The sequence below is a fragment of the Canis lupus genome, chromosome 18 (assembly GCF_011100685.1).
Source record: "Canis lupus familiaris isolate Mischka breed German Shepherd chromosome 18, alternate assembly UU_Cfam_GSD_1.0, whole genome shotgun sequence".
Taxonomy (NCBI): Eukaryota; Metazoa; Chordata; class Mammalia; order Carnivora; family Canidae; genus Canis; species Canis lupus.
The window spans coordinates 42,575,515-42,597,975 of NC_049239.1; the positions used below are offsets into that span (position 1 = coordinate 42,575,515).

A 22,461-nucleotide genomic window follows, 5' to 3' on the forward strand; every position below is an offset into this window, starting at 1 on the left:
GTCAAACCAATTTGCATACAACAGTGACTAAATTTGGTCCTTTTTGTCTCACGTTGATTGTAGATTTGGAATAGAAAAATTAAAAAAAATTTTTTTTAAAGATTGATTTATTTTAGAGAGAGACCATGAGCAGGAGGGGTGGAGAGAGAAAATCTCAAGCAGACTGTGCAGATCTCCATGCAGGGCTCTGTCCTACAACTTTGAAATCACAAGCTGAGCCAAAACCAAAAGTTAGATGCTCAACCAACTATGTCACCCAGGTGCCCCATGAAATAGAAAATTCTTTTTTTTTTTTTGAGATTTTATTTATTCATGAGAGACACACAGAGAAAGGTAGAGACATAGGCAGAGGGAGAAGCAGGCTCCCTGCGGCGAGCCAGATGTGGGACTCGATCCCGGGACTCCCAACTCCGGAAACACAACCTGAGACCAAGGCAGACAGTCCACCACTGAGCCACCCAGGTGCCTGAAATAGAAAATTCTTTACAATATTTCAATTCTTTCTTGACTTTAAAACTCCCCCTCCCCCCAATTCAGAAATTTTTTCATTGTCTAGACTCTTATTGGAAACTCAGAGATTTTTGGCTTGTTTTAAATTATACTTAACTGTCACATTTTTGCAAAAAAGCTTCCACAAAGTGAGGTGCCAAATAGATGTATACCTAAATTGATCAGTATATTTTTGCATATGCAAAGTACTGGATTGGGAGCTCTTAGGAGACCCCACTGATTATATTAGAAGTACTCAATTTTTGTGTTTGTTTAAGATTTATTAATTTTAGAAAAAGAACACTCATGGGGGTGGGGGGGGTGGGTGGAGGGAAAGGGAAAGAATCCCAAGCAGAGTGCAGAGCCCTTTGTGGCTGATCCTCCGACCTGGAGATCATGACCTGAGCAGAAACCAAGACTTGGATACTTAACTTACTGAGCCACCCAGGCACCCCAGAAGCACTCAATATTTGAAGTGAAATTCAAGACCAGAAAGGTGTTGTTTTGTTTTGTTTTGTTTTTTAAAGATTTTATTTATTCATGAGAGACACAGAGAGAGGCAGAGACATAGGCAGAAGGAGAAGCAGGCTCCTCTCAGGGAGCCTGATGTGAGACTTGATCCGAGGACCCTGGGATCATGACCTGAGCCAAAGGCAGATGCTCCACCACTGAGCCACCCAAGCCTATAAAAGTTTTAAGCTAAAATTTTGTTAGTCTGGTTAGTTACTTTCAAGTAGTATCAATTGCTCACTTCTTTTCTACATCCCTTCTGTCATCTAATGCCAGAAGCTTGGTGGGGAGTAGATATCCATTCCATTTAACTATCTTGAGGTGTCATAACTTTGTCCTAGATTATTACACTTTTCTTTATATAGAGTGATGGTGATTTTTAATGACATGCATTCTCTTTTATAATTTGACAGTAAGCTCTAATTTCTTCTATGCTCATATAACCAGACTTCACATTTTTGCCCTTAAAGACATATTTAGATTATTGAGGTGAAGTATAAAATCCCGTCACTTGAACTCCCTGGTTGTATCAGTCAAGATAGACCTCTAGCCTGATGTTTGCATGTGCCACCTGGGCCTTTTTGTTCAGCTATGCTTTTCTTTGCTCATTCACTCCTTTGACAAAACAGCTGCTGTGATTTCTAGCATTTTTCTCTTCTAATCCAGTTTTTAAACCGTTCATTCCATTCTGATGTTCTAAATGCAGGGTGTGCTGTGCTTTAGAGGGTTTCCCTTATCTACTGATCAGCTTTAATGATTTTGGTTCTTAATGTTACAGTAGGCTGATTATCCCTATCCTCACATCATTGGGCTTTTAAATTGTTGCCCTTAGAAAAGGAGTAGAAAATATTCAAGGCAAAGAACGCTAAGACCATCAGGGAAAGACGAGGAAACCATGAATGTAAATTCAGAGTGAGAGGACAGACGGTAAAAAGGGATGGAGGAAAAGTTAAAACCTCTTGCAGTGGACCCTTGGTTATAACCTTTCCTGCCATCTCTTTACTTCTTCTAATGCATCCTTTGTGGGAAAAGCCTGGAATGTGTTTCTGATTCAGAAATTTAAAAAACAACTTATGGGCAGTTTTCTGTAACTGCTAATTCTACTTTATAATTTTCCCTTAACATCTGCTTTTTTGTGTTTGAATAATTGTTTTTATCATCACTTAACTTTTTAATCTTTTTTCTAAAATTGTGACTTGTGATTAATTTCTGTGCTTTCTTTTCCCACAAGCATGTTGAATTTAATTATACTGAGATGACTCTTGTGACCTGCCTAAAGAGAAGCACTCTCCTTCATGTAATAACATTTCCATCCTTTAAGTTTTTAAAGCAGTCTTGTTTTCTAATTATAAAGTGGATTTTAAAACATTACTCTAAAATGAGTGCTTTTCGACCTTTGGCTTGGTAAAAATTACTATAAGGAGTACATATCCTTTCATATGCTGAACAGTGCCTGGCTGCTCAGTAGTCTTCTGCAGTACATACTCTCTTGTTATGCATGTGATTCTGATGAAAATGAAGATGAATTAGATATATTTCTAGTGAATAGTAAAAGTAGAACAATAACCAGTGAGATTACATAAAATTTGTTGATTCCTTTTTAAAGGAACCCTTGAACTAAAGAAAACAAAACAAACAAAAAACTAACTTGGTTGTTAACCAACCTCACAAAGTTACTCCTTGGTCCTGATAGCTTTCTATAGGAAGAGGCATGTGACCAGCTCCAGAGTACATGAAGAAACTAGGACAAACCTAACCAGTAACTTAACCAGTCCCAGCTAGGGTTACTGTCTTCTGCCTATCTGGGAGTCAGCACTTGGTGAACTGTGTGCTGTGTGCCAGTTGCAGTCTCTTCTCACCGCAGCCTGGCTTCACTCCCCACCCCCCTGCCTTTAGTAGGTGGAAGAGAGCTCCTCCCACTTCTGTCTCTAAAGTAGTAGATCCAAGGAGCCAGGGTCTCTGGCTGAATAGAAGAGCGGATAACCGCTGTTGTAATTCTAACTTTTGGATGGTTATGCCTGTATATTAGACAGAAGACAGTTTCTACCTTCCATGGTCAGATGCAGGCCAGGGGTCAGGCATTGTTAGCCAGGCTGCAACACTTAGGCCTATGCAATGACATGTTGCCTTTCATTATTTTTGTTTTTAAGTAACGCTATACGTTTAGGAGTTCATTTGTTTACCTCTTTACAGGCTGAACATAACTTCCTTTTTTCAAAATTCCCTGTGTTGAGAACTGAGCTTGAGTGAAGTGAAATCTTTGAGGTAAGGCAATCCTAATGATAAAAATGGAAAGAAGGCCTGCGCAGTTTGGGAGCCTTCAGAGATAGAGTTTTAGAGTCACTGCCTAAATATTGAAATGCCACCATTTGTTGTTTGGAGGATGGGAAGCTAAATTGAGAATGGGAGCACCACATCTGCCTTGACTGCTAAGTATATCCATTTCTACTGCTCACCCATAATAGAATTTTTATGTGGCATTCATTAATCTTGGTTTTAGCATCAGTTTAAAGGAAGACAGAGAATTAAGAGACTTACTTTACATTCCTCTCTTCTTCCCTTACATGTTTGAGTGTTTGCTCCTAGTGGGCCCCGCTTCTTTGTCATTATCATCACCCTGGTTGTTTTTGTTTGTTTTTCTAGAAAGGTCAAACAACAGAAAAGACATTATTTCCTAGTACTTCATCAGAAGGCAGAATATTACTATTCCATTTTTATTTTTGCTTTTTAAATTTTCTGGTAAATAAGATTCAGAGTAAAGTTTTGCCTGTCCCACCTAATGAAGGTCATCGAAGCAGGAATTTTTAAAAAGTCCTTCACTCTGATGAGGAACGTTAGGGAGCACACTTTGCTCTCAGCACACCACCAAGAAGTTGAGGTTGGTCCAGTGCAGGTAGAAAGAAGTCTGTGAGCAATTAGGTTTTTGGTGACCCCTTCTTTAGTCAGCTTTCCTCTGGCCTGCTTCTGCTGGTGTGAACCACTCCTGTGTGACTATGCTGAGGTCAGTTTGGACCCAGCACCATGCTCATTGCTGTCTTTGGCACATGGAAACTGAAGTTTAAACCAAGGACAACAACACAATTTTCCTTTCCAGAAATATTTTCAGACCATATGAGGTGAGCTCCCCTCCCCCCCCCCCCCCCCCCCGTTCTCTGTTTTTATTTTTTTATTTTTTGGTTTTGGTTTTTTTTGGGGGGGGGGGTTGTTTTGTTGTTTTTGTTGTGTTTTTTTTTTCCCCTCAGGTAGTTTAAGGCTTTGGGGCCCCTCAGAACCTGATTTGCAGAAAGGAGTTTGGAGGATGTGAAACAAGTTTGTGTTTCTTCTGCTCTGTTAGCCACTGCTATCTTCATGGATCTGACACTCTATTTATCTGACAGTGCACTTAGTACTGCTTCGCCAGGGAAAATCACACAAACCCAGCCCTGGCGCATCAGCACTTTCATTGTGTGCTGGGCTGAGCCTCCCTTCACATGCTCACATCCCCCTTTTAATCCAATACTCCCTTTCCCCTCCCCAGTCCTGCCTGTTTCTGTGGCACTTATTGCTGGTTTCCCTGAGCTCCTGTTTCCACTTTGTGTTTTTTGTGGGGCCCAGGAAGCTAAAGCTGTGTGTATTTGTGGATCAGACAAGTGCAGCAAGTTAATATCATTGGCTTCTGAAGGGGAGAGTGAGGTGATGGCTGCGTTTAAGTTGGATTTCCTTCCAGAAATGATGGTGGATCATTGCTCTTTGAATTCCAGTCCTGTGTAAGTATTTTTGTTGTCTAATTTTTATCATAAGCAGAGGAACTGGGCTGTTTTCCTTGTTATTTGATGAAACTGGTTGCTCTCCCTGAAAGAGGGAAGAAAAAAATTGGGTGAGGAAGCAAGAGTCCACACTATTAATATTTTTTATTGTAGTCTGATTCTGTCTCATTACTGTTGATTTCCTTGGGGCTGTAACTAAGTTCTCTACAGAAGGGTGCATTTGATACATGAGCAACAACATCAACTCAAGTGTGCTGCATTCCTTCAACTTGTAGTGTTTTCCCATATGATAGATTCCAAGGTTTTTTATTTTTATTTTTTTAACCTTAGCTTTACTGCTTTGCATTGGATTTGCCATTTCAAACAATCTTTTGGGAAGTTATTTATTTATACCAAATTCTTAGACTCCTATCACAGAGGAGACTGGTTGCTAGAATGTATTTAGTAATGTATCCAGGATGCTGTATTGGCATCTAAACTATAACCCCAGGCCCTGATTTTTCCTAGTCTAATTGAAAATGCCGCAGAATACATGATTTCAGTGATGTTAGATGAAGCCCTCCTCCCCCCCCCCCCAAAAAAAAAGCAAAACTGGATCAATTTTGATTGGCAGTTTGCCCAAATTTTCAACATGAGAATGAGAAATCTAATCAGTGTGCAGTACTGTTCAGGAAGTGATACTGCCATTATAGCTAGGTCGCTAACTTGGCCCTAAGCTATAGCTCTGGGGAACCTGAATTCTGTATTTGGTGGAGAAGAACACATTTCTAACTCCTGACTTCAGTTACTTTAACCAGGCTTCAGAGTATCTTGAAACCTCAAGCAGATGAGCCTTAGGTTATTCAAAGCCAAGAATATTAAATGGTAGAAGAGTCCCTAGATAACAGGTGGTAGGAAAAGTCCTTGAGATTAGGCCTCCATTGGAAACCATTTTACCCTGGGATTACGTGTAACAGGTGTGGATAATAGCAGATTCTGAATGGTTTTCTGTGGAATAGTTTGGGGGCCCTCAAAGTTAGCTGGCTTGCTCATTTGAAATGGATGCTATGCCTTCTCTATAGTGTCTAAAATAATGGTAATTTAGATGTGTCTTTATATGTGAGTTTTTTACTGCTAAAATTTTATTTTAGCTGTAACTAACAGGTGAAATCACAGTGAAGGCCATCATAAAGACTTAATACATAGTAGAAATACTCCCATGTGCCAGATATGTCTCCTTAGAAATAGAACTTTGTGGCTCAGATTATCTTTCATTGTAACAGTTTCTGTCTATGCTTTGCCAAAGGACTGCCTTTGTTCAGTCCTTAGATACAGCATTTTTCCTCAACCTGATTTGTCATCTTTCACAAGGTTAGACTAATTCAGTATCCTGTGAAATCTGGATCACAGATCACTGCATGAAAGTTACCTGGAACGTAAAAATGCTGATCCCTGGACCCATGCCTAGGTATTCTTATGCTTAGAACTGGGCCCCAGAATCTGTATTTCAGCAATATCCCATGTAGTTTTCTTTTTTTTTTTTTTAATTTTTTTTTTAATTTTTATTTATTTATGATAGTCACACAGAGAGAGAGAGAGAGAGAGGGGCAGAGACACAGGCAGAGGGAGAAGCAGGCTCCATGCACCAGGAGCCTGACATGGGATTCGATCCTGGGTCTCCAGGATCGCGCCCTGGGCCAAAGGCAGGCGCCAAACCACTGCGCCACCCAGGGATCCCTCCCATGTAGTTTTCATTCATGCACACTAAAGTCCTAGAGCTAGTGGACTGACTGCAGCACATTCGGTTAGAGGTGATGGAGGAGGACAGCATTGCATCATTTTCCCCCTCAAGTGCGTTTGCATTTGTTTTAGTCCTCCATCCTACAAAAGCTTCGGGAAGTTAATTGGGCACTGGCTGTTGCCCCTGTTTTACAGATGAGAAACCCACTTGAGAGAGGCTATTATTGACTTGCCTGAGGACAGTTGATGTCTGCCTTGGACCTAAAATCAAGCTTAATGATACCTTCTTTTTATTTTTGCCCCTTAGACCAGGCTGCCTCAAGTGTCATTGAGCCTGGTAGCTAACAGCTCCTCTCATTTCAAGTCCTTGGGCCCATTCCCGTGGCTACTGTATGCCAAAATACCATAGTTGGGAAGAAGAAAGTTCTTGAGAATCGTGTGTTTGCCACTTTTTTATTGGATTCTCAGCCCTTCTTTTAACTCATACTCTTTAGCAGGAGACTTGACGTCAGTGGTTTTCTCTCTCAAGTGATTTTGCCCGGGAATGTGATCTAGCAATGTATCTATTTCAAAATTTCTTTACAACAGAGAAGAATGGCTGGTGGTGGTGTGGAAAGGTTGGAGGACCTGAGCTGTAGTTCTCATCCTTATTTTTTTTTTTAATCTTTTTTTTTTTTTTAAGATTTTATTTATTTATTCATGATAGAGAGAGAGAGAGAGGCAGAGGCACAGGTAGAGGGAGAAGCAAGCTCCATGCAGGGAGCCCAACGTGGGATTCGATCCCGGGTCTCCAGGATCGCGCCCTGGGCCAAAGGCAGGCGCCAAACCGCTGCACCACCCAGGGATCCCCCTATCCTTATTTTTAAGTGTCCTTGATTCTGCTCTGACTGCTCTTCAGCTTCCCTGGTTCCTCTTAACTTGCTTGTACGCTGGGAGATGGATGTTGTCCAGGAGTTGTAGCTCAGGCCCTTTTCTCTTGGCTTTCCTTTGGCTTAAGGGGGTACAGATGTACTTCTCTATTCTCAGATCTATGTATTTATCCCCCAAGTGTCCCCTAAGCTTCCTATGCAGAATCACGTTTCCAGATTGTCTATACTAGCACCCAGGAGTGATCAGTAACTTCTTTTTCCTCATCTTTTTCATCAAGGGATCTCCCTAGTGGGTCCTGCCCCCAAAATTTTCAGCATTGCTTGAAACTGGGCCCTAATCTTAGGAGCTAGTTTGTGCAGAAGTCTCCATATTTCCCCATTTTATTTCATCCTCTATATTGTCAGGTATCTTTTAAAAAACAAATCTGATCACTTCCTAGTTTAAAGATTGGAATAAAGCCCAACCCTGTCAGTATCACATGAAAAGCCCTTTATTGGGTCTTTCCAGTGTTTATTCTCATTGATTTTCTAATGTTTTCTCTCCTTTTTCTAATCTTTTAAAATGTTTGTATACTCTCCTCTTTCTCAAGTCCCTTTCTACCTTTCTAATGCTCTCATCTCTTTTTTCGGAGTTTTTACCATGTCCTCGTCACTCCATGCTGTACGGCACTGTTTCCAGCCCCTTTGTCCATCCAGCTTAAATCCCCACCCTCCTCCTCCCCAAAAAAATCCCAAAACCACCCCCACTATCCTAGCTACTTTCTTTCACGGAACTTTTAGATACCTGTATAAATATTTATAGGACATTATAATTGTGTATTTCCAATTGTTCGATGCCATTGCCTTCAGGGCAGGTATTGCTCAGTTCCCTTTTATAGCCCCCTATAGTGTATAGTATCTTGCACATAGTAGGAACTTGGGAAATACAGGTGAATGAATGTTAAGCCCTGTGAGTTTTTTGTTTTGTTTTGTTTTTAATTAAAGGTGGTCACTGAAATAAAGTCTCTAGACATTATCTCCCTTCCTCAGGGAAGAAGGCTGAAAACCTTCACAAGCAGATGGTTAGCCTGTTCAGTTGTTGAAAGGTGATTTAAAAACCATTATCAAAAAAAAAATAAAAAAAATAAAAACCATTATCACTAGCTTTTTCTAGTACCAAACACTCCGACTAACAGGAAGATTTCCCTGTATCCAAATGGAAATTCTTCCTTCCAGCATACATGCATTTTGTCTTGTTTGCACTAGAGAACAGCTGGTACGTAATTCAGGCTGGTGTTTCTGGGTCCTTTTTATTCTCGTGTTCTTCTGTGCCAGTTTCCATAGCACAGAGAGGGACCTGATAGGGGTGGGTGGCTGGCTGGAGATTGGGAGGCAACAAATGTTTATGCCTCTTGAGGAGTTGGAAGGATTGGTAGGCATCTGAAATTTTTCTATTTATATAATGAACAAATAAATGGAGGTCAACAGGTAGTGAGAAGTGAGTGAAAAAAACGAGTAATGAAAGGTTTCGGAAATGATTTTTAAAAATTTATTGAGGTATAATTGAAATACAGTATATTAGTTTCAGTTGTGGAACACAGTGATTTGACATTTGTGGATGTTGTGAAATGGTCATGATAGTAAGTCTAATTACTGTTTATCACCTTGCAGAGTTAATAGTTTTATTTTATTCCCATGGTCTACATCACATCCCCATGACTTACTTATTTTATAACTAGGAATTTATACTTCTACTTTTTAATCCCTTCTACCCATTTCGTTCCCCCCCCTTCCAAGGAAAAATTTTTTTAAGGTTTTATTTATGTATTCATGAGAGGGGGGGGCACAGGCAGGTAGAGAGGCAGGCTCCTTGAGGGGATCCCCATGTGGGACTCGATCCCGGGACTGCATGACTATGCCTTGAGCCAAAGGCAGACGCTCAACCATTGAGCCACACAGGCTCTCTAGGAAATGTTTTTTTAAACAGACATGAAGTTATTTAGTATTTATTCACGCGAGCTAGCGTATATTAAAGGGTTTTCTGTGAGGGTACATGCACATGGACCAGACTAATAAGGAACTCCACAGCTGGAAGGTGTGGAAACTGCCAATTTCTGACCCAGGACACATGTTCTGCTCTCTCTGCATGTGCTGCTACTTCTACTTTTCATCCACCTCATAACTGTGGGGACAGCATGGCTTTGCCTTGCCACTGCCCTTCCAGCCTGGTCTCTCACTCCTCTCTCCATCTCTGTCTCTCTCAAATTAAGATATAATTCACACAACACAAAATCTACCCTTTTAAAAGTGCACAACTCAGTGACTTTTACTATATCCACAAAGTTGTGCAGCTTGTCACCACTGTCTTATTCCAGAACACTTTTATCACCTCCAAGAAAAAATTCTATGCCTCGTAGCAGTCATCTCCCTACCCCCCAGTTCCTATTCCTACGCATCTGTTATAGATTGGTCTGTTCTGGAAATTTCACATAAATGAAGTCACACAATGTGTAGCTTTTGGCAATTGTCTTCTTTCACTTGGTATCATGTTTTTAGCCTTCATCTGTGTCATAGCATGACCTCCGTTACTTCTTGCCACTGCCCTTTTATCTTGTTAACTTACGCTATCTCTAGATGAAACTTTCCCACTTCTGACTTCACCACTGCCTATTTCTCTTAGCCAGTTCCAGATTCTTTAGAGCAGTATTCTGTACCATAGAAGTTTCTATGATGATAAAAATGTTCTGTATCTCGGGATCCCTGGGTGGCGCAGCGGTTTGGCGCCTGCCTTTGGCCCAGGGCGCGATCCTGGAGACCCGGGATCGAATCCCACATCGGGCTCCCGGTGCATGGAGCCTGCTTCTCCCTCTGCCTGTGTCTCTGCCTCTCTCTCTCTCTGTGACTATCATAAATAAATAAAAATTAAAAAAAAAAATGTTCTGTATCTCTCCTGTCCTGTGCAGTAGCCGCATGTGGCCAGTGGCTATTGTCTTGCTCATTGCATCTCTAAGGAACAAGCCAAGCCTGCCTTTCTGTTTTAAGAATAAGTCAGCTTTCTGGCTAGTCAGTAGATTAGTTGCTAGATTAAGATCCACGCCATAGTCTAGTTAGGGGGGGTCAGGGGATAGGAAAGAGGGACAGAACATCGACTGCCTCCCTGAGCTGGGCCTGGGGCCAGGAAGTTTTGAGAGAGATAGGAGAAAGAGAAAGGAGGGTTCAAGAATTCTGAACAGAAGTGTGCTTTCAATATAAAGCTCTTTGTTTTCTCTCTCCCGTTTCGCTTCCAAATTGTTTCGTTTATTTTCCTATGCCATGTTCCATCAAGAATCATGATGGACAAGGCAGCCTCTGGTCCTGATTTTTCATAATTTCTCATTCTTAATGATTCTGCTAGAAGCAGAAACATAAAAAGAGATGTGAGTTGGTGCTATACTTCTCCCCTAAAACACTTGCTCCCTCCTCATCTCTCTTCTTCCCTCACTGCTACAGGCCCTGCTTTTCCCCTCTTCCATCCTACTCTCTGGTCAATACTTTCACAGAGGATAAGAATTTCCATAGATTTGCCTCTTAGGAATGACAAGGGACAGTAAAGGTACTTCTCCAGGGGGCTGCTAAATTCACTGGTCTTGAGTAGTTATAATATCAGAAATTTATGATCACTGACTCTGAGGGGCTCTCCATCAATGGGGAGGTAAGGCACACATTTGAGAGTGTTTTTAGTGATAATGTAGAGTAAATGCCATACATGGATGATGTGGGTCCTTGCCATATCACACGAAGAGTCTTGTCCCCATGTGACTTTTTTTGTGCAGTGGTAACTTTTAACTAAGGACAACACGCATGCTGGAAGTATGTGTGGAAGGTTGAGGTTAGAAGAACATTCTCTTCCAACACAATAACAGTTGATACCCGCATTTTCCTTATTCACCAACATATACCACATTTCACACAGCATCTGGTCTGTATAAGTAAGTGCCGTGCCCAGTATTTATTAGAGGAAGAAATAAGTCAATGCAAAACTCCAGCTACATGATGTCCACAGCATCTTCAACCTGGCCTGATAATTACTTAGTCTAGTTATTATAAAAGTTTCAAAAGGGTTAAGTTTGAAGATTTTCCCTGGTCCTTAGCATTGAATAGCACTGGTCTAGGGGATTCTTCCGGCTAGTGAATTGGTATACCCTGGGGGAAAGGATGGTTTGTAGAGTGGGTGGACACGAAGAAATGGAGAAAGATTTGTAAAGAGAGAAAGGGAGGGCATTTGTCTAGAATGCCGAGTCTCCACTGCACGTTTAGATAAACTCTAAATCACATATATATATATTGACTATGCTTATCCTTTTGCACTAAACTGTGATGTAGAAAATTTGGAAATGACACACAAATGCAGACAGAAAGGCTAGACTGAGAGCTGTTGTTGCTAGTATAATTATGAATTAATAAACTCCTGCCTCTTCTCAAAAATAGTGTCAGCATCCTTATCATCAGAACATATTCTGAACACCATTTGGGTTCTCTGTTAACCCTCCCTGGAATAGCAACATGATTAAAGACTAGCAGCATTTTAATAAAATAATATTAAAGCTGATAATTAAGCCTGTTGGTGGCAAGTTGTAGGGACCGACAACCATTGTTTCATTAGTTACAGAGCTTTTTTTAAAATCATAGTAGCATGATTTCTGTTAGAACACTGGGATTAAGCTTCTATAAGCAACTACAGTATATTTTTACAAACTTGCCACAAATGGTTTGAATTAGTAAAGGAAGCCAATAAAAGAATGCATTTCAAAACACTTGGGCAAAAAAAGGATATTGATCTTCTGAGAATCAAATAATCACAGGAGATCCTAGCTGCTCTTTAATGTGTGAGCTCTCTTTGTGCACAATGTTCATTTTTGTCAGGATTAGTTGCTTAAACTAAAGGGAGAATTGTTAAGAACAAGAAATTGCTCCCATCCCACATCTGAATATTTCTTTGAACCAGCTGCTGTACTAGGTGTGGCTGTAAGAATGAATAGCAAATAAAACAGCTTCTGCCTTCAAGGAACTGTCAGTCTGGTTGGGAGAGGTAGATATAGCCAGATTATGCTAAACAGTGATAAATACTGTAATGAAGGTGGAAATTTAGTACAGTTTAAGTCCTGACGGAACTGATCGAATTAACCTGAAAGCGTATGGGAAACCTTCACAGACATTGTGACAAGAGTCAGTCTATATATGCCATTTGTCTTACACCTTTGATATTTAGTGTGAGATTCAGGAAAGGTAATGTGTAAATAGCTCCGGTGGGGTTCAGTTATAAGAAATTTGGAATTAACAGGGTGCCTGCATGGCTCAGTCTGTTAAGCATCTGACTCTTGATTTCAGCTCAGGTTGGGATCTCAGAGTCGTGGAAACCATGCTCACTGGGGTGTCTGCTCAGGAGTCTCCCGACTCCCTCTGCCCCTCCTCGTGCTCTTGTGTGTGGTGCTCGCTCGCATGCACGCGTGCGCGCTCTTGCTCTCAATCAATCAAATCTTTAAAGAAAATAAATTTAGGAGTTAAAATACAGAGATTGAGCTACCTGCCATAGATCCAGCATTCTCAGGGATCTTCAGATATTGTTGAGAAGATAGCAGTGATGGAAAAACTATTATTTTTCCTTTAAAGAAAACTAGCATTTTCCTTAGGGTTGATATTAGGACACGGCAAATTTGAATATGCTAGCGATTTGGAATTTAAGTTGTTAATGGTTGAGCAAGATCTTAGGCAGTGGTAGGAAAAGGACTTTGATTCTTTCTCAGTGGAAACATTTGTAGTCCAGGAATGAATCCTCTTAGGTTCTTGTCGGTGGGGAGGGGATAACAAAGAAGGTATTAAGTAGGAGCATTACAAGTTTGATGTGATAGGACTGTGACTGTTTAAAAGGCAAAGCTTTGTTTCCATCTGGGAGAGGCAGAACTCAAGAGCATGGGGACTAGGCCTGAGACATCAACATTCAAAAGCCAACTTTCTCCCTCTCCCCGCTCCACTTCCCCCAGCCCCTGCCCCAAAGTGGGATTCAGACTCAACAACCCTGAGATTGTCACATGCTCTACTGATGACTGAGCCAGCCAGGAGCCCCAGGCTGACATTAACTCATTTCTTAGCTCAGGCCTTGGAAATCAAGTGCTTCTGTTTTAACATCTACTAAAAGAAAACTTTTCACCTGTCATTGTATACATAGGGAGTTTTGAATCTTACCCATAATCAGTAGTCCTTTGTGATTTTTGTGCACGTTTTTTTAAAGTTTTGTTAACTGTGCTTCAAAACTGAAAACTTCAGGAACTTTACGTCTTAAGTTCTTCTGAAAATGTACATGGTAGATAAGGAATAAGTGATACTTGGTTCCTTAGTTAAAACCCAGAATGTCCTAATCAGAATTGTGACTTCATTTTGGGATCTAATGGAAGGCATGGCCATGGTGAAGGGGAGGACCAGGGAACTCTGGTATATTGAATGGCAGTAGTGAAAAGAAGTAGAATTCTTTCCCCCTACTTTTTCAGGAAGTAGTTGAGATCTTTAAAGGAAAAAAAAGAAAAACACCTCCCTTTGGAGAGTACTGTGAATACATAATGGAAACTATATTTTGTTTCATGCAGCTCCAAGAAAATGAACGGCACCCTGGACCACCCAGACCAACCGGATCTTGATGCTATCAAGATGTTTGTGGGCCAGGTTCCGAGAACCTGGTCTGAGAAGGATTTGAGGGAACTCTTTGAACAGTATGGTGCTGTCTATGAAATCAATGTCCTAAGGGATAGGAGCCAAAATCCTCCTCAGAGCAAAGGTAAGGGCTTTGGGTTTTATAGGTAATTTCTGTCATGTGCTTGCCAGAATGCTCCTCTGGTCACATTCCAAGGGAAGAAGTATGTCCTTTTATAGTAGTTATCTTCCAGCCCAAACACATTAAATGGCATAAAAATAAAAAGTTAAGGTGACATCATGAGGATAATTTGTAAATTGGATTGTAGGCGGCCCTTTGCAAGAGCTCTAAATTCAAGAGACAGACTCATGAGTGTGTGTGTGTTGTGTGTGTGTCTTTCTCTCTTTTTATGTGAATGTCTCTTGATCTTGGAGATTGAGTGACAAAGTTGACATAAACTAACCACATAAGGTTTTCTTTGGTGTTTTGGCTAGAGTAAGCTGAAAGAAAAAGACTGTCCAGGGATGCCTTCGTGGCTCAGAGGTTAAGCATCTGCCTCTGTCTGTGTGTCTCTCATGAATAAATAAACAAAATCTTAAAAAAAAAAAAAAAAAGACTGTCCACACCCTATGTATGGCTTTCTGTTAGTGTTACAGAGGCCTGGCAGGATGGCTTAGCAACCAGGAGGGACCTGTTTGTAGGTAACCTGTTTGTTGTAGCCTACAAAATGAATGGAAGAAAGGCTGAGATACTTCCAGAAATACCTAGCAGAGTAGAAACTTCATAGCAATGGTAGAAAAGTCATTAGCTTTGCCCTGTACATGCACATACAATATTCTTTTCCAAATAATGGATTTCAGAATAATTTTCAGTGGAAGCTTTTCTATGGTGCAAATGTGAACAGCAGGATTTTTTTTTTTTTTTTTTAAGATTTTATTTATTCATGAGAGACAGAGACATGGGCAGAGGGAGAAGTAGGCTCCCTGCAGGAAGCCCAAGGTGGGGCTCGATCCCAGAACCTCAGGATCACACCATGAGACAAAGGCAGACACTTAACCACTGAGCCACCCAGGCATCCCAAGCAGGATTGTTTCTTTGTTTTTTTTTTTTTTTTTAAGATTTTATCATTTTATTTACTCATGAGAGACACAGAGCAAATGAGAGAGAGGCAGAGGGAGAAGCAGGCTCCACACAGGGAGCCCGACGTGGGACTCGATCCCGGGTCTCCAGGATCAGACCCTGGGCTGCAGGCGGCGCTAAACCGCTGCGCCACCAGGGCTGCCCGGATTGTTATGTTTGAAGCCAGCTTAATAACAGAGGGTCTAGAAGCAGAGAAAGTATTTTCTTTTTGTGGCATAGTTAACCTAAAATGTAAAGCATTATAGTTTCTGAAAATGACTGGCAGTATAACATGCAGTAATCTAAAATCTTAATTGCAGAGTGATTTTGAAAGGAATCAATATTGTATCTCATAGGGCTAGAAGCCCATATTTATAAGACACACTTCTCCCCTCACATCCCTAATAAAGATAAAAGCACAAAATCTGCAGATCTCCTCAGGGCCATGTGCTGTTAGAAGCTTAATTATATTTGATGAGAACCGAAAGTCCAGAAAAAAGATATTAAGAGTTTCTTGCTCTTTAGTCATTTTATAATTTAATAAGTGGTCATTATGTTTGAGGCATATGGTAGAAATTGACTACAATGTAAGGAATGATTTATTCTTAGAAAGAATAAGTTAGTTCCTGGTAGACTATAAGCCGCAAGAGTGCCGGGCCCATTTCTTTTTCTGTTCCTGAGGGTCTTGCCCAGCACACTACCTGGTGCTCCAAGTAGGGGAGCTTGAATGGCATGGTACTGTGACATTTGTAAGGGAAGTTCTCTTTCCCAGAGAAGTTAGAGGAGCAGCTAAGGAATTTTAGTAGAATACAGAGACTATAACAATAAGGAAAATGTGTAGAAAGTAACGGGGGTTTTTTTTTGCCTCACTCTCCCCCTCCTCTCTTTCTCTCCCTCCTTTGGAGTGGGGGTGTGTGCTAATTTTAATAAACCCAGCCTTCTCTTTGAAGTTGCGGTATGTCCCTGGTGGAGGCAGTGCTGTAGGAATTATCTGCTTCCAAAGGACTGGTTTGATTTGGTGAAATTTTGTTTATTGCAGGGTGCTGTTTTGTTACATTTTACACCCGCAAAGCTGCATTAGAAGCTCAGAATGCTCTTCACAACATGAAGGTCCTCCCAGGGGTAAGAAAGCTCCTACTAATAAGTGGAACTGTGGTGGTTTTGACATATGGAACATACTTACACATGTCAGGCACACACTGAAAACCATTTTGGGAAAAAGGTGACTGCCACAGAGATTGATATAAAGGAAGACATGAAGGGAACATTAAAAAGAAGATAGGCTGAAAGTTGTTTGTTTTCTCTTAGCCAACAGAATTTCGACTTCTTGATTCACATTCTGTCTGATATTTTGGGAAGAAATGATTGTGAGGCAGATGTGAGGTCAGAGAAAACTCTGAGGCTCTAGTTTTGATACTTGCCTTTAGAGTCCTATTTCTGAATGCTCTCAATGTGTACAGTGATATTTGTGTGTTTTCCTTTTTAGATGCATCATCCTATACAGATGAAACCTGCTGACAGTGAGAAAAACAATGGTAAGCAATGGTGTTAAGCCCCCTCCCCTTATAAGATTTCTTCTACTTTACTGTTCGTTCTGTTGGCATCTGGATTGTATTTGCTTTAAGCAATTGTTTTTTGTTTTTTTAATTGACACCTAAGGAACATAAAACATTATGTTTGTTTCTGGTGTGCAGTATAACTATTCAGTACTTGTATGTATTTGAAATGATCACCCATGATAAGTGAGTTATACTATCTGTGAACATTCCAAAAATGTTATTCTTTTGATGAGAATTTTTAAGATCTACTTTCTAGGCAACTTTCAAATATGCAGTATAGTACTATTAACTAAAGTTACCACGCTAAATTATTTTCTAATGGGAAGTTTGTACCTTTTGATCTTTTTCTTTTCAGCCTTTTTGCCCACTCCCATATGTCCAGCCCTTGGCAACCACCAATCCTGTTCTGTGTATTTGTGAATCTGGGGTTTTTTTTTTTTTTTTTTTTTAAGATTTTATTTATTCATGAGAGGCCCAGAGAGAGAGAGAGGCAGAGACACAGGCAGAGGGAGAAGCAGGCTCCACACAGGAAGCCCGATGTGGGACTCGATCCCGGGTCTCCAGGATCACACCCCAGGCTGCAGGCGGCGCTAAACCGCTGTGCCACCGGGGCTGCCCTGTTTTTTAAGATTTTATTTATTTATTCATGAGAGACAGACAGAGAGAGAGAGGCAGAGACATAGGCAGAGGGAGAAGTAGGCTCCATGCAGGGAGCTGGATGTGGGACTCCATCCCGGGACCCCAGGACCACACCCTAAGCCCAAGGCAGATGCTCAACCACTGAGCCACCCAGGCATCCTTTTTTGTTTGTTTTTAAGATTTTAAATATAAGTGAGATCATGGAGTATCTTTGTCTTAACTTACTTCACTTAGCATAATGTCCTCCATTCTTTCTTATGGCTGAATATGGGAGTGTGTATGTGTGTACTCCACATTTTCTTTATCCAGTTATCTGTTGATGGACACTTAGGTTGTTTCCATATCTTGGCTATTGAAAATAATGCTGCAGGGACACCTGGGTGGCTCAGCAGTTGAGCGTCTGTCTTCAGTTCAGAGCATGATCCTAGAGTCCCAGGATCGAGTTCCACATTGGGCTCCTTGCATGGAACCTGCTTCTCCCTCTGCCTGTGCCTCTGTCCCCTGCCCCCCCGTCTGTGTCTCTCATGAATAAATAAATAAAATCTTTCAAAAAAAGAAAAAACATATGTGGTAAAACATTTTAAAAAAGAGAAAAAATAAATAAAGAGAAAATAATGCTGTAGCAGATATGGGTATGCAGTTTTTTCTTTTTTTTCAAGATTTTAAAGTAATCTCTACACCCAGTGTGGGACTCAGACTCACAACCCCAAGGTCAAGAGTTGCACAGTCCATTGACTCAGCCAGCCAGGTGCCCTGGGGCGGGGGCTGGGGGGGGGGCAGCTTTTTGAGTTAGTGTTTTCATTTTCTTCAGCTAAATACACAGAAGTGGAATTGTGGGATCATATGGTAGCTCTCTCTCTAATTTTTTGAGGAACCTCCATATTATTTTTTTTATAGTGGCTGCAACCAGTTTATATTCCCACCAGTGGTACACAAAGGCTCTCTTCACATTCTCACTAACTCTTGTTATTTCTTGTCTTTTTGATTATAGCCATTCTAACAGGTGTGAGGTGTTACTCATTCTGGTTTTGATTTGTATTTCCTTGATAATTAGTGATGTTGATCATCTTTGCATATATCTGATGGCCATCTCTATGTCTTTGGAAAAATATCTGTTCAGATTCTCTGCTCATTTTTTTAAAAATTTTTATTTATTTATGATAGTCACAGAAAGAGAGAGAGAGGCAGAGAGGCAGAGACACAGGCAGAGGGAGAAGCAGGCTCCATGCACCGGGAGCCCGACATGGGACTCGATCCCTGGTCTCCAGGATCGCGCCCTGGGCCAAAGGCAGGCGCCAAACCGCTGCGCCACCCAGGGATCCCTCTGCTCATTTTTTAACTAGATGTTTTGTTTTGTTTGCTAGCTATTGAGTTGTATGAGTTTTTTCATATATATATCTTAGATATTAACCCTTTATCAGATAGATGATTTGCAGATGTTTTCTTCAATTCAGTAAGTTGCCTTTGCATTTTGTTGAGGGTTTCTTGGCTCTGTAGAAGCTTTTTTTTTTTCTTTTTTTCTTTTTTTTTTTTTGTTAATAGATTTTATTTATTTATTCATTTGGGAGAGAGCACATCTGTAGGGAGCCTGACATGGGACTCGATTCCAGGACCCCAGGATCACGACCTGAGCCAAAGGCAGACGCTCAACTGACTGAGTCACCCAGGCACCCCCCACCCCTTTAATAGATTTTATTTATTCATTTGAGAGAGTGTAGAAGCTTTTTTGTTGTCTTTGTTTTTGGAATCATATCCAAAAACTTCTTCCCTAAGATCCATGTTAAGGATTAAGGAGCTTTACTACCTGTGTTTTCTTCTAGGAGTTCTGTGGTTTGGGGTCTTTTATGGTTTTAGGTTTTATTGTTTCAGGTATAATCCATTTTGAGTTTGATAGAAGATAGTACTCCAGTCCACTAAGTAATCTATCATGTAAATTGTTTTTTTTTTTAATTTAAAATAAATATGGTGGGGATCCCTGGGTGGCACAGCGGTTTGGCGCCTGCCTTTGGCCCAGGGCGCGATCCTGGAGACCCGGGATCGAATTCCATGTCAGGCTCCCAGTGCATGGAGCCTGCTTCTCCCTCTGCCTGTGTCTCTGCCTGTGTCTCTGCCTGCCTCTCTCTCTCTCTCTCTCTCTCTCTCTGTATGACTATCATAAATAATAAATAAATGAATGAATAAATAAATAAATGGTGAATAATGAGATAAATAGAGTTGATAGTTAAACAGTATAAGAACATTTTAGAATAAACTGGAATGTCTTTTTTTTTAAGATTTTATATATTTATTCATGAGAGACAGAGAGAGAGAGAGGCAGAGACACAGGCAGAGGGAGAAGCAAGCTCCATGCAGGGAGCCCGATGTGGAACTAGATCCTGGATCTCCAGGATCTCATCCTGGGCTGAAGGCAGCGCTAAACCGCTGAGCCACCCGGGCTGCCTGATCAATATAATTTCTTATGGACAGAAATGGGGTTGGGGAGATGGACAAGTTGGGAAGGAGAACTTAATCTTCAAGAGAATAATCAGAGGGCGCCTTGGTGGCTCGGTTGGTTGAGTGTCTGCTTTTGGCTCGGTTCATGAACTCAGGGTCCTGGGATCGAGCCCTATGTCAGGCTCCTGCTCAGCAGGGAGCCTGCATCTCCCTCTCCCTCTGCCACTCCCCCTGCTCATGCTCTCTTACCCCTCTCTCTCTCTTTCTCTCTCTCAAATAAATAGAATCTTAAAAAAAAAGATGAAGAATTAGAAAAGGAAAGTGACAGTCACACTCACTGAAAGATGTGTTTCTCTTGTCCTATCAGTTAAGCTTGAAAACTTTTCCTTTGGTACAGTAGTACTACTAGTAAGAGCAAACATAACCAAGTGCTAGGCAAGCTTCTGAGTGCTTTGCATTTAATACCTAAAGCTACCCTGAGGTAAACACAGTTACCCTTATTCATCATAAGTGACAGTCACGGAATGGTTAAGTAACTTCCCCAAGATCACAAAACTACAGTATTTTATCTAAATGCTTCCAGTTTTAATTTTAAGATACAATTTATTATAAAAGAAGGTGGTAAAATAAATGATGAAAAAATGTTTACCTTAGAATCCAAGCAATACAGTATAAAAGGCATAGAGCCAGGATTCAAATATAGACAGTCTGACTCCAGAGTCTATTCTACACCACCTCTTATAGTAATACTGTTCAAGCCTTTTGTGTTTTACTTTCTTAGCAGTGGAAGACAGGAAGCTGTTTATTGGTATGATTTCCAAGAAGTGCACTGAAAATGACATCCGAGTCATGTTCTCTTCATTTGGACAGATTGAAGAATGCCGGATATTACGGGGACCTGATGGCCTGAGCCGAGGTGGGTACATTTTTAGCTTTTAAAGATTCTTGCCTTAAATTGGAGTCTCTTTTAGTTGAACCAGTGGAACCAGAGATCCCTGACCAACATGGCCATGTCATGATGGAGAGTTTGGGCGTGGTGTTGTAAATCTAGGTCCCATCATGGCTCCTCTTATCAGTTGATTCCTTTCAAATTGTCCCAACCCTCTAAGGAGTCTGCACTATGCACTTCAATTTCATGTGTTAAAATTTTCTCTTTTTGTGCTTGAGAGGTCCTTAATGCCAAAATGGAACACTTTCTTAAGAGGAACTAGAGGATTATGATTCCTCCTTTTATCCCTTTATCAAGCACTTTCTTTTCTATTGTGCTTCCCTGGTTTTTCATGAAAGCACTTATCACTGTTACGATATATCTGTCTCCTCCACTAGATCTTAAACTCCTGAAGGCAGGAACAATAACTGTATTGCTGGCATAGTACTTGGCACATAGTAGGTGCTCAGTAAATGTCTATCAGATAATTAATAAGCAAATGAATGAATGAGTTATTGACACTTCTCTTACCAGGTTGTGCATTTGTGACTTTTACAACAAGAGCCATGGCACAGACGGCTATCAAGGCAATGCACCAAGCACAGACCATGGAGGTAGGGAGCAGATTGAATGAAAGGGAAAGTTCCCTTAGCCTGAGAGTACTAGGACAGTTGGCCATCAAAGCTCTGCAGCATGTACAGCATCTGATTGCCCTAAAGGTTAAGCAGGATAAAGATCTTAAAGTTAAAAAATGATGCTCTCTTTGAAATTAACATATTAGAAATAGCCCTTTTAAATTTGTGTTTTGCCACTTGTGTCTATCAGGAAGAGAGTCATTTGGCAGTGAATGAAATTAAATTCATCCTGTGTGTCACTGCAAAGGAGGATTTTTTTCCTCACGTAAAAGGAGGAATTTGACCCTTTGGCTTTGGTGTTTTCATAGGGTTGCTCATCTCCCATGGTGGTAAAATTTGCTGATACGCAGAAGGACAAAGAACAGAAGAGAATGGCCCAGCAGCTCCAGCAGCAGATGCAGCAAATCAGCGCAGCATCTGTGTGGGGAAACCTTGCTGGTCTAAATACTCTTGGACCCCAGTATTTAGCAGTGAGTCTTTGTGGTTTGCTTTCTGCAGACTGTGCAAGCTCCCAGCTGTTTCTTCTTGTGCTATCCCTAGCTAATAGTCACAATGGCATTTATGACTTTAACGTCAGAATTTTTTGTAAAACTTCAGGCATTGTAATATTTTTTAAGTTATGTTAGTATATCTATCTTACCATATCTCTCCCCCCCCCCTTTCTCTTTTCACTCTTTTCACACATACTGGATTGTATCTTGAGGCTTCTGCTACTACTAAAGTGAAATCCTGATTTTCTGATGTAAAGATTTAGAAATATTTCCTATGTCCCTCTTCCTTCATTTTTTGAAAAGAAAACCCTGAGGGAATCTTAACTACCAAATATCTTTCTCCATAGTTCTTTCTCCCAGATACGGAGGACATCTTTAAAATCCTTATTGAGTCTTCCTTAAGAGTATGATACATGTTTCTTTCTACTGACTGAGAGGTCAAGATATTGACATGGACTTTACTAAATGAGTATTACAGGTGTATATTTGAGTGTACTACATTGTAAATAGATAGATACCCTTTAATTCGATCTCTCTTTTGTTGAATTTGAGTCATGTAGTCCAAAGGCTCCAGTTACTTAGATTTACTAAATCTATAATGTATGTTATAGGGGATCATCGCTGCTTTAACACTTAAAAGAATAGCAGTCAGTACTAGACACATAAAACTATCTCATCTGT

At 40.7% G+C, this 22,461-nt stretch overlaps 1 protein-coding gene across 17 annotated transcripts in view; it reads left to right on the top strand.

Annotated features, from left to right (window-relative positions):
• Positions 1-22,461, top strand: part of CELF1 (CUGBP Elav-like family member 1) — a 93,277-nt gene that overhangs the window by 42,700 nt on the left and 28,116 nt on the right. For 5 of the 17 annotated variants that reach the window (XM_038563295.1, XM_038563296.1, XM_038563286.1 and 2 more), the window contains 7 exons: positions 4,594-4,745; positions 13,933-14,120; positions 16,135-16,217; positions 16,582-16,630; positions 20,508-20,642; positions 21,189-21,268; positions 21,598-21,759. In XM_038563295.1, coding sequence (XP_038419223.1) covers positions 4,675-4,745; positions 13,933-14,120; positions 16,135-16,217; positions 16,582-16,630; positions 20,508-20,642; positions 21,189-21,268; positions 21,598-21,759 — 768 coding nt within the window. In that variant the 5' untranslated portion in view covers positions 4,594-4,674. Of the gene's footprint in view, positions 1-3,192; positions 3,265-4,092; positions 4,116-4,593; positions 4,746-13,932; positions 14,121-16,134; positions 16,218-16,581; positions 16,631-20,507; positions 20,643-21,188; positions 21,269-21,597; positions 21,760-22,461 lie in introns of those variants that run through there. The other 12 variants (XM_038563298.1, XM_038563297.1, XM_038563300.1 and 9 more) reach the window with 4 other exon arrangements.